The 16,806-nt window shown below is 41.9% G+C and overlaps 1 protein-coding gene across 2 annotated transcripts in view; it reads right to left on the reverse strand.

Moving 5' to 3' along the window:
• The window catches only part of CUNH12orf56 (chromosome unknown C12orf56 homolog), a 112,956-nt gene that overhangs the window by 67,949 nt on the left and 28,201 nt on the right, over window positions 1–16,806 (reverse strand). For both annotated transcript variants that reach the window (XM_029561451.1, XM_008829161.2), the window contains exon 2: window positions 5,887–6,049. In XM_029561451.1, coding sequence (XP_029417311.1) covers window positions 5,887–6,049 — 163 coding nt within the window. The remainder of the gene's footprint in view (window positions 1–5,886; window positions 6,050–16,806) is intronic.

Here is a 16,806-nt window from a genome sequence, read left to right on the forward strand (position 1 = left end):
TCCATCTGGTCCTGGGCTTTTTTTAGTTGGGAGGTTTTGTATTACTGTTTCGATTTCTTTTTGTGATACAGGTCTGTTTAAGCTCTTAATCTCTTCTTGGTTTAGTTTTGGTGGTTCCCATGTGTTTAGATACTTGTCCATTTCTTTTAGGTTTTCAAATTTAGTAGCATATAGGTTTTGTTTTGTTCTTTTTGAGACAGGGGTCTCCCTGTAGCCCCAGCTGTCCTGGAAATCACTAATTAGACCAGGCTGGCCTTGAACTCACAGAGATCCACCTGCCTCTGCTTCCCAAGTGCTGGGACTATAGGTGTGTACCACCACGTCCGGCTAGCATATAGGTTTTTAAAAGTATTCCCTTATAATATTTTGGATCTCTTTGGTGTCTGTTGTGATGTTTCTCCTTTCATCTCTCATTTTGTTGATTTGGAGGTGCTCTTTCTTTCTTTTGGTTAACAGGGTAAAGGTCTATCAATCTTGTTTATCTTTTCAAAGAAGAAGCTCTTGCATTCATTCTTTGTATTGTTTTGTTTCTATTTCATTAATTTCTGCTCTGATTTTTTTCTTGTCTGCTGGGTTTGTGTTTCATTTGTTGTTGCTTTTCAAGTGTCTTGTGTTGCACTGTTAAGTCATTTATTTGTGTTCTTTCAGATTTTTTAATGTAAGCCCTTAGAGCTATAAACTTTCCTCTAAGGACTACTTCCAACATGTCCCAGAGGTTTTGTTGTGTTGTGTTGTCCTTTTCATTTAGTTCCAGGAATACTTTTATTTCTTTCTTAATTTCTCCTTTGACCCATTCATATGTTTAATCTTCATGTTCATATGATTACTTGGGTATCTTCTGGTGTTGATTTTAAGCTTTGTTGCACTGTGGTCTGAGAGAATCCATGGAATTATTTCAATCTTTTTTTATTTGTTGAGGTTTGTTTTGTGCCCCAGTATATGGTCAATTTTGGAGAAGGTTCCATGGGGCATTGAATAGAGGTATATTCTTTGGTGGTAGGGTGGAATGTTCAGTAGATGTCTGTTAGGTCCATTCGATGTATGGTATTGTTTAATTCAAATGTATCTCTGTTAATTCTCTATCCTGTTGACCTATCTAATGGAGACAATGGGGTATTGAAGTCCCCACTATTAATGAGTTTGGATTAATCTGGGTCTTAAAGATCTGTAGTACTCTTTTTATGAAGTTGGATGCACCACAGTTTGGTGAATTTATGTTCATGTTTGTAATATCTTCTTGGTGAATTGCTCCTCTGATCAGAATAAAGTGGCCCTCTTTGTTTCTTCTGATTAGTTTTAGTTTGAAGTCTATTTTGTAAGATATTAGAATTGCAACACGTGCTTTTTTCTTAGTACCATTCACATGGTATATTTTTTTCCATCCTTTCACCTTAAGGTAGTGCCTGTCCTTGAGGGTGAGATGAGTTTCTTGCAGACTACAAAAAGATGGGTTTCGTTTTTTAATCCATTCAACTAGTCTGTTTCTTTTGACTGGGGAATTCAGTCCATTGATATTTAAAGTTATTAATGAAAGATGTGTATTGAATCCTGTCATTTTTATTTCTGTTCACATTCTTGCTATAGCTTTGCATTTACACAGTGAAACCTTCATTGAATTTCTTTCCGTAACCCCTTGGTATGGTCGTTCCTTTCTTCAGCTCTTTGTATTTCTTCGGGAACTCTCTGAAGGCCTGGTTTTGGGGACATGAATTCCTTCAGCCTATTTATGTCATGGAAGATTGTTCCTTCCCCTTCGATTGTAATAGACATTTTGGCTGGGTAAAGTAATCTGGGTTGGCATCTGTGATCATTTAGAACTGGGACTACTTTGGTCCAGGCTCTTCTAGCTTTCATAGTTTGCACTGAAAAGTTAACTATAATCCTGATGGGTTTTCCTTTATATGTTTTTCTTTTGCAACTTTCAGTATTGTCTCTTTGTTCTGTACGTTTAGTGTTTTTACTATGATGTGCCATGGAGAGTTTCTTTTCTGGTCCTGTCTATTTGGTGTTCTATATGCTTCTTGTATTTGTATGGGCATGTCTTTCTTTAATTTTGGGAAATTTTCTTCTACAATCCTGTTGAAGATCTGTTCCATACCATTATCTTGAGATTCTTTTCCTTCCTGTATGCCTATGATTCTTAAGTTTGGTCTTTTTATGATGTCACACAATTCTTACATATGTCATTCTTGTGTTTTCTTAAATCTTTCATAATCTTTGCTTAAGTGGTCTAATTCATCCACTTTATCTTCCAGTCTTGATATTGTTTTCTATTTCATTCATCCTATTGGTGAGGCTTTCCCCTGTCATTTCTAATAGGCTTACTGAGTGTTTCACTTCCTTCTTCATTTTAGCACAAGTATTCTTCAATGTTTCTAACTCTTTTCTGAATTCATTCAGAAGTTTATCCCTATCTTCTTTCAGTTCTTTGATTTGTTTATGTGTTCTTTAAATTCACTGAACTCTTTTATCATGTTTATAATTGTTGTTTTGAGTTCCATGTCCTACGTTATCTCTAGGTGGTTCTCATTGTACTCCTCTAGACGACAGTTTATATTTAGTGGGGATATATTATTTTGATTTTTCATGTTATTATTTTTCCTCTGTGACTTTGACATGTAGATTTCTTTTGCAGTTCTGATTCTTGTGTGAGACTCAAGCCTTCCTTTGTTCAGGTTAAGTCTGCTTCTTTTTGTAAACTTTATGTGCCCTTGTGGTTTACTTGTTGGACATGAGAAGCTGGTTGGTCTAGGCTTCAAAGTCTCTCTTTTGATTTTATATTGGAGTGGCCTAATTGCTTTCATCTTCAGGAGTTCCCACAGAGGCCCAAGTGAGATGACAATCAGATGCTCTCAGGCTTTCTCCTAAGGTGTGGATCCCTCCAGGAAAGATGCTGACCTCAGGAATTTGGGGGCTGGGCTGGCCTGGGAGCAAGGCCCAGGAAAGAAGCTGATCCCAGGAAGCTGGTGGCTGTGACACCCAGAAATGCAAAGGGAGGTGGGGATGGGAAGAGGCCCAAGGCCTCCTGGGGACTACTGGGAGGCACTGGGTTGATCTGGATGCAAAGGATCAGGAAGCAGTGGGGACTCTGGGCCAAGAGGTCAGCCCAGGGGTCTGGGGTGCCAAGATAAGAAATGGGCCAGTACCTAGGCTAGGAGGAGAGATGGGGTGGGGGAGCTGGGAGGGTGAATGAGGCTGGGGGAGTTAAGGCACGGTGAGCTCCACAGGACTTACCCAGGAATAATGCTGGCACCAGAAAGCTGGAGGCTGTGCAGCCCAGGGACACAAAGGGAGGTGAGGGTGGGACCAGGCCCAGAGGGCTCCTGAGGACTGCAGGGAGGAATTAGGTTGGTCTGGATGCAAAGGATCACAAAGCAGTGGGAATTCTGGGCCAAGAAGTCAGTCCAGGGGCCTGGGGTGCCAAAATAAGAAATGGGCCAGTAACCAGGCTAGGAGGAGAAATGGGGTGGAGGAGCTGGGAGGGTGAATGAGGCTGGGGGAGTCAAGGTGCAGCGGGTGCCTCGGGACCCACCCAGGAAAGATGCTAGCACTAGGAAGCTGGTGGCTGAGCTGCCCAAGGAAGTAAAGGTAGTTAGGGACGGGACCAGGCCCAGAGGGCTCCTGGGGACCTCAAGGAGGAACTGGGTTGGTCTGGATGCAAAGGATCAGGAAGCAGTGGGGACTCTTGGCCAAGAGGACAGCCCAGGGGTCTGGGATGCCAAGACAAGAAATGGGCTGGTACCCAGGCCGGGAGGAGAGATGGAGTGGAAGAGCTGGGAGGGTAAATGAGGCTGGGGGAGTCAAGGCTCAGTGGGTGCCGTGGGACTTACCCAGGAAAGATGCTGGCACCAGGGAGCCAGTGACTGTGCAGCCCAGGGATGCAAAAGGAGGTCCTATGTTGTTTTGTTAAGATTAGTTTTTTTATTATTTTTCTTTGTGAGTGTATTATATGTCTGTTTCTGGGTGTCTGGGTGAATGCATGTCACATGTATGGAGATGCCTGCAGAAGCAACTAAAAGGCATTAGATCCCCTGGAGCTGGAGTTACAGTTTGTTTCTTGTGGCAGGCCAGCCACTCTGCCTTCACGGTGGTTGCCACCACCACCCAATCCGGACCCCAGGGCTGGTGAGGAGACTGTCAGCAGAGCTGCATTCAGACACAGGAGACCAGGTGCAGTGATGCAGATCTATTTTATTGAGGAATTTACAAGTTTATATAGGGTTCCTGGACCAATCAGACAAGGATACAATGACTATGCCATATATGGGAAGCCCTGGTTCTGGGACCAATCAGACAAGTATACAAGGACTAGGCCATATATGGGCAGCCCAGGTTCCAGTAAATCATGTGACCATGCTGTTGTCATGCCCACGTGCTGCAAGCTGTAGGTAAACGCAACCTGGAATTTCAAGGGGTGGTGATGAGGGAATGCCGAGCCTTAAGTGGCAGCCCTATGACTTGCCAAATGGAACGATAATCACAAGGTGTTCCTCGTGGCTCCAGTGGTCGGGCCATTGCCTCAGGCCTGCTGTGTGGCTATCATTAGGACTTCCACTCTAGGCTCAAGCCTGTCTCCCCCAGTTTCCCTGGCATGGGTGCTGGGAAATGAACACTGGTGTTCTGGGAAAGCAGTAAGCACTCTTATCCACTGAGCCATCTCTCTAGCCCCTCCACCTATATTAAACAGGAGCTATAAAACAGGACTTCCCTTGAAGAGAATCAGAACTAGCCATCCCCAAATACTCTGCAGTGGCACATTGGCCATTTTGAGCTGAAATTTCTTGAGAAACAACTGATAAGGGAAGGGCTCACCAATCTCCCTCTTTCTACTTTAAAATGGGGCATAAGTTTCCCTTGAGAACCACTGCCCCATAGAACATTCCTATCCCCAGAAACTGGAGGTTGGCATTGAGATGAATAAGTACAGACTTACTAAAGTAGCCCTTGTCTTCCTTTCACTTCCTCCGTAATAGCTCCTAATCATTTTCCCATCATCTAAAGCCCCTAGTCCAACCCTCTGCCATTGTCTTGTCAGAGCTCCATACCTTAATATTCTTTGTTGAAGTAGTACCTATGCTCTTTGTTCTGTCTCTTTTAGGAGTTTTCATCTCTCTCTATGGAGGTTCCCAGGCCATATAAAAATCTTAACATAAATAAAATTTGTGTTCCTTTCTCCTGTTAATCAGCCTTTTCTTGAGCTTCAAAACCAGGCTTAGGAACTAGGAGGTTAGAGAAAGTTTTCTTTCCCTCCCTACCTTCCCCTTCAGGTTCAATAATTTGTAAGAACAGTTCATAGAACTCAGGAAAGTGGTTTTCTTCCTATTGTTAGTTTATTAGAAAGGATATAAATCCAGAACAGTCAAGCAGAGGACGGTTCTCCAGACCTTCTCCACCTACCCCACATTCCCAGCAGTACCCATGATCAGCAACCTGGAGCTCTCCTAGCATATCAGCTCTCTAAACCACATAGTTTAGGAGTTTTTGTAGAGGTTTCATTAGTTGGGCATAGTTGATAAATCATTGGTTGCTCATGATTAACTCAGTCTCCAGGGTGTGGTCTGCTCATCTTCAATGCAAAGAACATACACTTTTTTGCCTCATAAAGCAACTGATTTTTTGTTTTTAAAAAATTTTTATTTTATTTTATTAGTTTTATTTTATGTGTATGAGTGTATTGCCTACATGTATATAAGTGCACCCATGTCATGCAATGCCCACGGAGGTCAGAAGAGGGTGTTAGATTACCCTGGAACTGGAGTTATGGATGGTTATTAGCCACCGTGTGGGTGCTCGGAATTGAACCTGGGTCCTCTGCAAGAGCAACCTCTTAATCACTCAGCCACCTCTTCAGCCCTGACTTTGTTTCTTTAATTATATACTACATACCTTTTTTGGTGTTAGCATTGGCATGATGAATTGGAAACAGGAATTTCCCAACACCCTTTGATTTTCCACACTCTTTTTTCAAAGTGGTTGAAGAATAGATGATACGAATGTGTTGGTTGATTTCTCTGTCTGCTGAATTTAAAAATTCTGGGTAATCATCAATCTGAAAAAAAAATTCATCTCATTACACACAAACATGAGTGCTTTCCCATTTGTTGATAATACATTTCTCAAAGCTAACAGCAAGTTTGAACTGAATTCTTTACCCATCCCCATGGGGACACCTTTTCCTCTCATTAGCTTTCCCAATTCTTCCTGTTTGCTTTAGTCCTTACTAGAAATATGGCTCCCAACAGAATCCAAGACGCTATTTACACTGTAGGTTTGTTCAATAAATAATTGTTCATTTGTTTTTAATTTATTGTTTTGTTTTAAATTTATTGTTTTAATTGTTTTTAATTTATTAATTTGTTTGTGTGTTTATTATGTATGTGCATGGGTACAAGTGTACATGTGGCATGGTACACATGTGGAAACCAGAGAACAACTTTTAGGAATAGATTCTCTTCTTTCATGGTGGAATCTACAAGTTTTAACCGCTGAGCCATCTTTCCAGCCCTCCACTTTTAATTTTTTTTAATATTTTTATTTTTTTAAAAATTGTAAGTGTGGGAACTGAAGAGTTGGTTCAGTGATTGAGAGCACTGGCTGCTCTTACAGAGGACCCGGGTTCAGTTTGCAGCACCCAAATGGTGACTAACAACCATCCATAACTCCAATTTCAGGGGATCTGATGCCTTCTTCTGACCTCTGTGGGTATTATACAACATGGGTGCCCTTACATATATGCAGGCAATAAACTCATAAATGTAAAATAAAAATAATAAATAAAATAATTTTTTTTAATTTCTTAAGTGTGTGTGTGTGTGTGTGTGTGTGTGAGTGTGTGTGTGTGTGTGTAGGGAGGTCCCAGTAGACCAGAGATGATGTCAGTTACTCCTGAAGCTGGAGGTGCAGGTGACTGTGAGCCATCTGATATGTACGCTGGGAATAAAACTCAGCTCCTCTGCAAATGCAATACATGCTCTTAGCTCTTGCCCTCTGAGTCATCTTGCCAGCCCTTTCTACTTTAATTTTGAAAACAGATTTTTTGGGGGAAAAATATTTCAAAAATGTATAATTAGCCAGACACGGTGGCATATGCCTTTAAATGCCAGCACTCAGAAGCAGATGGATCTCTCTGAATTTGAGGCGAGCCCGGTCTACACAGTCAGCCAGGGCTATATAGTAAATCCCTCTCTCAAACAACAACAAATAATGATTAATTGGGCTTAGACTTCGATTTTTCTATATAAAAGACAATGTCCTGCAACAGTTTAAAGAGATTCTGTTGAAAACGTTCTTTGCTTTCTCCAAAGTGCTCCAGAATTGAATCTGGGGGCTGGAGAGATGGCTCAACAATTAACAGCACTGACTGCTCTTGTAGAGGACCCAGATTCAATTCTCAGTACCTACATGGCAGCTAACAACTGCCTGTAACTCCAGTTCTAGGGGATCGGACACCCTCTTCTGATGTCCATGGGTGATGCATGACACGGGTGCACTTACATACAAGCAGGCAATACATTCATACACATACAATAAAAATTAACAAAATTTTTTTAAACAGAAAGATCTCAATATATCCTAGGGACTTACAGAACTTCTCATTAACCTATTTTGCATTTTATGACAAGCAGCAAGTATATCTTATTGAAAAACTAATCACAAAACCAGAGAATCATTAGAGGCATACCCCCAAACAGCAACTTAAGAACCAGGACATATTCTGCTATAGCCTTTCTCCAGCATGTGGAAATTAGGTAAAATCTTTCCTCTGGTCATGGGGTTTCATCCTTCTTTTCACAAATACAAAAAGGAAATATCAAATAATTTTAAAATTAAATATAATTTAGAGGAGAATAAGTCAATGAAGATCTATCAGGACCCATCCAAACTCAATTTATAAAATTTATTTTAAGGAGCCAGACATGGTGGCACACATCTGTAATCTCAGCACTTGGAAGATGGAGGCAACATGGTCAGGAACTTAAGGCCAGCTTCAGCTACATACTGAGCTGTTCAAGGCCAGCCTGGGCTACATGAGACCCAGTCTCAAAAAAAAAATTACTTTCAGTGTGTACCACAGTGAAAGAGCAATTTCGTAGTATTTGTCAGCCACTAAACTCAGTCTCCAGCATTGAAATAAAAAAAGGTACGCGACTACTGTGGAAAATGGGCATTCTTTTAATGGCCTCTTTCCATTAAACCTGCTTCCTACCATTCTACTTTATAGGAAATAGAAAGGAAAGAGAAACATTAAAGGCCTCAACAGAGAAGCAATCAGGCAGATTGAGAATGTGGACAGATTCCTAGGACAAGTGACCCAGTGTTTCTAGCAAATATATGAATTAAAAAAAAGAGAGAGAGAGGAAGGTAGAACTATCACAGACTGAAAGGGATTTAAGAAACATATCAAACCAAGCACAACATATACACATCGTTGATCTTAAACAAACCCATTTGTAAAAGACACTTTTTGCTGCCAGGGACGTGGCTCAGGGGGTAAAAGCACGTGCTGTGGAAGCCTGATCTGAGTTCAGTCCCTGAAACCCATGGTGGAAGGGAAAAAATTGAATTGAGCAAGTTGTCCTCTAACCTCCACAACCATGCCATGCTACATGAGCATACACACACACACACACACACACACAGCATTTTCTAGGCTTTTAACTATTTAATGTTATTAAGAATTACTGTTCACTTTTAGGTGTGATAATGACACTGACGTTGCTTTTTATGAATTTTTTATTGTACTGTCCAATACTGATGTATCTAAAAATAAAACAATACAATGTCTGAGAATTGTTTTAAAATAATACTCCTGTGGGAAATTTAGATGAAACATGATCTGTTAATGATGACGAAAACTGGTGATAGGCATTCTGAGATTCATTATACTTTTCATTCCAATTGGTTAAGGTTTGAATTTTCTGTAAGAAAAAGTAAAGAAAAGATGAATGGGCTTGGAGGATGAAGATGGCTCAGTTGGTAAAGTACTTGTTGCCAAGCCTGAAGACCTGAGTTCAGATCTCCAGAAGCTATGAAAAGCCTTGGCATGGCATGGCAGAACATACCTGTAATCCCACTGCTAAAGAGGCAGAGATAGCAGGATCCCAGGAGCTCACTGGCCAGCCAAGCTGAATCAATGAGTGAGCCCCAGAGCTCCAGGTTCAATGAGAGACCCTGTCTAAAAAAAAAGAAAAAGGAAAAGAAAAGAAGAAACAATTGATGGAAAGCAATTGGGGAAGATTCTCAACATCAGTCTCCACACATATATGTACATATGTACACTTGTCATTTGTACCCACACATTAACATGAACACATACATATACCACACAAGGAAAGAAAGGAAAGAAAGAAAAAAAAAGGAAGGAAGGAAGGAAGGAAGGAAGGAAGGAAGGAAGGAAGGAAGGAAGGAAGGAAGGAAAGAAATGCAGTGTGTGCTTCCTGGTTAGATTCCAGCTTGAACAAACCATCTGTAAAAACACCCTGAACCAGAAAGGCTGAAAGACGGCCCTACTTGGTTGTGCTGATTTGGGTTTAGATATGGTGTAAAGAGCCAGCATATGCAATTCTCTCCCTGTGGGATACATATACCCTTTTATTCTGCTTTGATAATTCTATTCCTCCTTTTGGACTAAGCTTTTCACTTCCTCAGTGAAACTGATGGGCACCCCCATGACAGAATGTCACTACTTCCAGGTTTCCATAATACTCTATTTATTATATGTTTATATGTATTTATAAATCTTTCCACATTCCATTATAAATAAATGGTTATGACTGTTCTTCTTTCTCATCTTCTTGCTTCTCTTTTGAAATTAATTAAATATTCAAAATCAGAAATTTTTTATTCATTTTTATACTTTAAATTCCTAACAATTCAAAATACAGGTGGAATGCCCATATAAAATCTACCATCCAGTTAGAAGTGTACAGAGTAGAGGTCTGTAACATCAGCTGGGCCACACTTAGAGGGTGTGACGGCTAATCTTGGTTGTCAACTTAACTGGATGGATCTAGACTTAACTAAAACGAGAGAGACCTTCTTTTTAAAATATTTTTATTTATTATTTTTATTTTATGTGTATGCATATATTGCCTGCGTGTAGGTAAGTGCACCCGTGTTGTGCAATGCCCGTGGAGGACAGAAGTGGCTGTTAGATCCCCTGGAACTGGATTTAGGACAGTTGTTAGCTGCCATGTGAGTGCTGGGATTTGAACCCGGGTCTTCTGCAAGAACAGTGTTCTTAACTGCTGAGCCATCTCTCCAGCCCTGAGAGAGACCTTCTTGATTGGATTATTTGAAGCTGGAAGACCCACTCGAAATGTGAGTGTCACCTTCTAATGGCAGCCCATATAAAAGGTCATGGCAGAAGGGAGCTTTCGCTTTTTGCCTGCTTGCTTTGTCTCTCACTGGCAGTTTCATCTTGCTGAGGCATTCCTCACTGATAGCAGAGCCAACTTCTTCAGATTCCAATGTAGACTGAAGACTAGCAGATCTCCAGGAATCCTTCAGGCCTTCAGCACCAGTTGGGACTGCTGAAACAGCCAGCCTCATGGACTGAACAATTAACAGATTCTCAGCCTCTCCAGTGTGGTGCAGCCATTGTTGGACTACTCAGACTCTATCCTATCTAAGCTAATTTTATACATATGTATATGTATATATATATATATATATATATATATATATATATATATATATATATATATATATATATATATATATATATATATATATATATGATCAGTTCTGTTTCTTTAGAGAACCCTTGCTAATACAGAGAGTCAGTTTACTTAATGGGATATTAAGTAACAGAAATAAGGCCCAGAAAAAGCTGAGATAGTTAATGTTTTCAATTTCAGAATTTAACATCCGCTATGCACAGTAAACTTTAACTCTTCCATCTATACCAAAGGAAAGAATACAGTTAATAACAACTTAATTAGCTACTTATTCCAAGAATATTTCAGAGAGAGTATAAAAGACAAATGGCAAACCCACAGAATTGAATATATTGATAAAACAGCCAAAATATGAAAACATTCTGAGTGGATTCCCCCAAATTAAACCACGTTAGCAACAGTGAATGTCACTGTTCATTTCTTAGTCCTAAGAGGAAGCTATTTTTATGTTTGGAATTTGGCAGATTTTCCAGTTTCCCCCTCATTGCAGGGCTGGAAAGATGGCTCAGCAGTTAAGAGCACTGGCTTCTCTTTATTTTTTTATGTGTATGAATATATTGCCTGCATGTATGTAAGTGCACCTGTGTCGTGCCCTTGGAGGCCAGAAAAGGGTGTCAGATCTCCTGGAACTGGAGTTACAGATGGCTGTTAGCTGCCATGTGGGGGCTGGGAATCAAACCTGGGTCCTCTGCAAGAGCAGCTAGTGCTCTTAACTACTGAGTCATCTCTCCAGTCTCAGTGGCTTTTCTTGTACAGAACCTGGGTTCAGTTCCCAGCACCCACATGGCAGCTATCAACCATTTGTAACTCTAGTTTCCAGGGATCTGACACTCTCTCTGTCCTCTTCGAGCATTGCATATATGTGGTACACTCAAAAGGCTTATACACATAAAATAAAAACTTAAGTCAAAAAGAGTTTTTAAATCTCATTATAGTCCCTATCAGATGTTTGTTCTGTTGGTTTTTTTCTTTTCATTATACTTGACCTGGGCTTCAGTGTACCAGTCCCTAAGGAAGTCTTAGTAAATAAGCTATTTTTGGAATCTATGAAAATTCCTAGCACCAAGAAATCCACCTACATATTTCAAAAAGAATTTGACTAGTTCAAATCATTGTTTCACAGTCAAGACCCACAACAAAGAAAGACTTTAAAAACATTAAAAGTCTTGATCTTATGAAGATGATGCTATATCTCATCTGGGGTTTTGTAGCTAACTCTATCCTTAAACTTCATCAGCAATCAGCACCTGTCTCAAACTTTGAAGGCCAAAAGCCCTGAGTAGAAAACTGAGGTATTAAGGACTGAAAAAGGAGTTTTCCATGTTTCTTTAAAATTTTTTTTTTTTTTTTTGAGATGGGCAGTCTCACAGTGTTGCCTAGTCTGGGCTTGAACTCATAATCCTCTCCCCTTTGGGTAGCTGAGATTACAGCTACTAACCCAGCTGGTTCGTTTACTCTTATTTTACATGTGGGGGTGTTTTGCTGCATGTATGGATGTGTACTACGTGCATGCCTGGTAACTGGAGAGGCCAGAAGAGGGTGTTGCATCCCCTGAGACTGGAGTTACAGATGGTTGTGAGTTACTATGTGGGTGCTGGAAACCAAACTCTGGTCCCCTGCAAGAACAGCAAAACTGCTGAGCCATCTCTCCAGCCTTATATGCCATGTTTGGGGAAGAAAGAAAATTTGTGAACAGCCCTGGTGTTGACCTCAATTTGCTCAGTGTATTAGTTTACTTTTCTGTTACTGTGATAAAACTCCATCAACAAGGGAACTTATAAAAGAAAGACTTTATTTAGCTTATGGTTCCAAAGGGACAAGAGCCCATCATGATGGGGAGGCATGGTGGCAGGGGTGACTGGAGTAGGAGCAGAAGTTAAGCTCTCACTCCTTCAAGCAGGCACAGGAAGCAGAGTAGGACTGGATCCTGCAAGGCTTAAGAAATCTCTAAGCTCACCCTCAGTGACATGCTTCCTCCAATATGGTCACACCTTCTAAGACCACCCAAAACAGCACCACCAACTGGGGACAAAATGTAAAAATACTAGGAGCCTTTTCATGCCAAGTACACACTACCACTGAGCCACACCTCCAGCCTCTCTAGAATTTTATTTTTGTGTACACTGTGAAGTATGGTTTAAGACCATTTTACAATCTTTATAATTGTCCCAAAATATTTAACAGTTTTTATTTTGTGGCAGAGTTTAGGGATTACAGGCTCCAGAACTACTTATTGAAAAGTACATTGTTCCCCAATGACCTGCAGTGTCTCTCTGTCACCTAAGATTTCACACAATACACTTCTTAAAATTTTTATTATTATATGTATTTGTGTGTGTGTGTGTGTGTGTGTGTGTGCGTGTGTAGGGATTAGTGTGCTGTGGAAATCATGCAGAAGTCAAAGGACAATGCCCAAAGTCAATTATCTCCTTCCACCATTGGGCTCTGGGGATCCAAACCAGGTTTTCAGGTTTAGTGACAAGAACCTTTGCCTGCTGAGCAATCTAACCAGGTCCACGTATCGTATTTCTTCTTACTCTTTTGTGTTTCGGCTAGTCTTCACAGTTTATGTACCTATGAGTGGCCTTGCAACTCAAGACTCTCCTGCCTCTGCATCTTGGGTGCATACTATAGACATGCACAATCACACCAGCTTTATATTTTCAGTAGTGTCCTTCAACTTAATTCTTCCTATTGTGTTCTAAGGATTGGATATGGGGCTTGTGTTATTACCAGGATTGTCACAGAAATGAGGTATCTTTCTCAGTGCAACCTATCCACAGTGACAGTATTTATTTATTTTTTTTCTCTTACTGCTAAAGTACAAATCATTGGGAAGTTGGTATCTGCTAGATTTTGCAACTATAAGTCATTTTTGCTTTGTAATTACTAAGCCTATTCTGATGAGCTATATTGGAAGTATACAAATATCCTGTTTCTTACCAGTTTCATCTACCAATGGTAGAAGCACTGTTTCCATCAGGGAAGGGTAATTATATTTTGTTTCCTATACTTGCCCATGCTGGACAATAAGAAGACTCATCCGTAAAAGCAAATGTCCTAGCCAGTATGGGTTAGGTTATGTTGAAACATCAAACAGCCCTCAAATCTCAGCAGATGCTTATCCCCTTGGCTTCCACTGACTGTTGTCAGACGTCTCTGCTCACTCAAGGATCATTCATCTTGACAGGTTCACCTTGACCCAGTGTCCATACCTGAGGCAGTAGGAAAAAAGACTGAGGATTGTGTACTGGTTCCTGAACTTCTGTCGGGAAGAAACATATCACCAGAGCTACACGTATGTGGCCAAAGTAAGCCACATAGCTAGATTCAGCTAAAGAGGGTATTTAGGGTAATCCTACACTGTGCTCAGCAGAGAGAACTGTGGATCTGTGTGACTCATTCCCAGGGTTCCCCTCCTGTCTCCCACAAGTCATATCTCAGCCAAATGAAGTATAGTAATTATCTCTGTCTGAAGACAGAGCTACATTTCAACCCCCACTTTTAATTTTATTTAATTTTATTTGTATGAGTGCTTTGCCTACAAGTCTGCCTCAGAGGCCAGAAGAGGACATGTGGAACTGCAGTTAAGGAGCTATCAGCGCCATGTGGGTGTTTGGAACTGAAGCCAGGCCCTTGGAAGAGCAGTCAATGCTCTTAAACGGCTGAACCATCCTACCCCATCCAGCCCTGCCTTTACCCCTTTAAGTTCTGATTTGGCCCTGGGATTGCTTTGGCCACTGGAAAATGGGAAGGCACAACAAGGGTGCCAGTTTGTGTAAAAAACATTAGATTCCACAAACAGTGCTGTAATGGGTGGGGCCTCCAGACACAGCCCCTCCCCCAGAACACTGAGTCATTATCTGTCCAACTGCATCACATGCCGATATGGAACCTCGATCGAGGCAGGCATCCGTTCCGGGCTTTGCCTCCCATGTGTTGGCGACGCTGCCAAGACATAAGGCGACTTCGTTAGGATATGATTTCCATGGGGGCGCCAGGCCGTCCCCCAGGAACCCGGCCCAAACTCCTTGGAGTTTTCTACAGTGAGACTGATTCGTTCACCAAGGGGAAGACACTCCTTTGATGAGGCCTGCCACTGAGCCCAATGCCCAAGGCGTCCTCCATTGCTAAGGACGTAATCTGAGCTCTAAATCCTGTGGACTAACAGATTTCTGACCCAGGACCAATATGTCATTTGTGGATAATACATCTCCTGCAGGTATAAACGATCCTTCAGACATCGGGGTGACAACAACCCAAGACCACCCACCCACAATCCGGCCCACCCTCGCTTTTACTTGGAAATCGGAAGGCTATACCACACCAGACAGCCATCACCTTAGCAAAGGCCGTCCAAGTAGTTCCTACACATGGCAACCTCACCAACATCGTGGAGGTGAGATGAAGCCTGAAGATCCAGGGAAGGGACAAAAGAGGAAATGCCAGGAAGAGGGAGGAGCCAACGTGGGGTCTGAAGAGCCTGGCAAGGCAGGAAGAGGATGAAACTGGAACAGGGGGATACGGAGCTCCTGTGTGAAGAGCCACACAAGGGCCAGATATAGATACCTCAGGAGGAGGCTCTGATACAGCTAAAGCCTGGAGATTGCGCCAGAGGACATCAGGAAGAGGGTGTCACTGAGGTGAAGTCTGTGGATGGTGGCAAGGGTCGCAAGCGGCCCTATTGTGTCCTCGAAGAAAGTGTTCAGAAACACCAGAAGGAAAAGTACCCTCGACAAGGCGATCATGTCTACTCTGCCCCTCACAGTGCTCACACAAGCCCCGAGGCCACCTTGAAGATCCAAGGCTGTGGGGAAGGGCACATTCAGGACTCCAAAGCAACTCAGTTCCACCCCAAACAATCTGCCTCTCTTGTCACAGGAGAACATCACTTGTCAGTAAAGAGTGAAAGGAGGTGTTGGGAGGAGAAAATTCTTGATGTGCAGAAGATAGTTGTAATAAACCTTGAAAAGGAAGAGGGAAGAGGACACCACCTGGACTTCCTGGAAGGAGCAAAGGCCCAAATCAGCCCGCAGAGTGGCAGCACTGAAGGGCCAGTGCTTGAGGCAGAGGAAGAGGCTCCTGCAGACCCGGAGAAGGGCAGAGCAGTGGACGTCCCCCTTGACGTGACAGGGGACATGGAAAAGGAAATCACTGATGCACTGGGCCCAGGGCCACAAGAGGAGATCTTAAGTAGCGCATTCTAACTGCAGATCACTCGTGGAGACATGTAGTCACTAAAGGAAACCAAATGGCTCTACACAAAATTGAAGCGTGGAGGCCACACATCAGTGAGAAGATGGACTCGGGGAGTGGATCTCTTTGCAAAAGAACTGATTTTCGTGCCAATTCACCTGCAGGTTCATTGGAGCCTGGTGGCCATAGACCTAAGGAATAAGAGCATCGTGTACCTGGATTCGATGGGAGGGAACGGGCAAGAGATCTGTGAGACTATTTTCCAGTATCTACAAATTGAGAGCAAAACCCGGAGAAACATAGATCTGAACCCTTTGGAATGGAGGCAAGCCAGCATGACTGCGGAGGAGATCCCTCAGCAGCGGAATGGCAGCGACTGTGGAATGTTTGCCTGCAAATATGCTGACTATATTTCTCGAGAGCAACCCATCACCTTCTCTCCAGAGCACATCCCTCTGTTCAGGAGGAACATGGTGTGGGAGATCCTTCACAAGCGCCTACTGTAGCCACACCTGCTGCTTGCTGATGCTGTTCTGCACTTTCTTGATTTCCACAGAACTGTGCAACTGTGGCCAAGGGACCCCGGCTGTGCAGGAGAATTAAGGAATGAGTCCTGGTCATTCAAAGATGGAATTAAGGCGATACTGCCTTATTCTTAGAAGTGGACTGAAGTAACTGTAATATTCAATGTCCATTCTTATCCCAGGTCTCCTTGAATATAAACTTCAGGGCTTACTGAACTGTTTACTCAAAGAAAATGCTATTTAATTTAAAGATTTTTTTTCTTTAAAAATTGTTGAATATATTCAGATGAAATTAAATTCTTACTCATTAAGATTAATATTCTCCCACCCTATCCCCACTCCTAAAGTGGGGATCTAGTTTTTCATGTTGCTCTTGACAATTAGATAATCTATTTTACACAATAGTT

The sequence above is a fragment of the Nannospalax galili genome, unplaced genomic scaffold (genome assembly GCF_000622305.1).
Source record: "Nannospalax galili isolate Female #2095 unplaced genomic scaffold, S.galili_v1.0 scaffold110, whole genome shotgun sequence".
Taxonomy (NCBI): Eukaryota; Metazoa; Chordata; class Mammalia; order Rodentia; family Spalacidae; genus Nannospalax; species Nannospalax galili.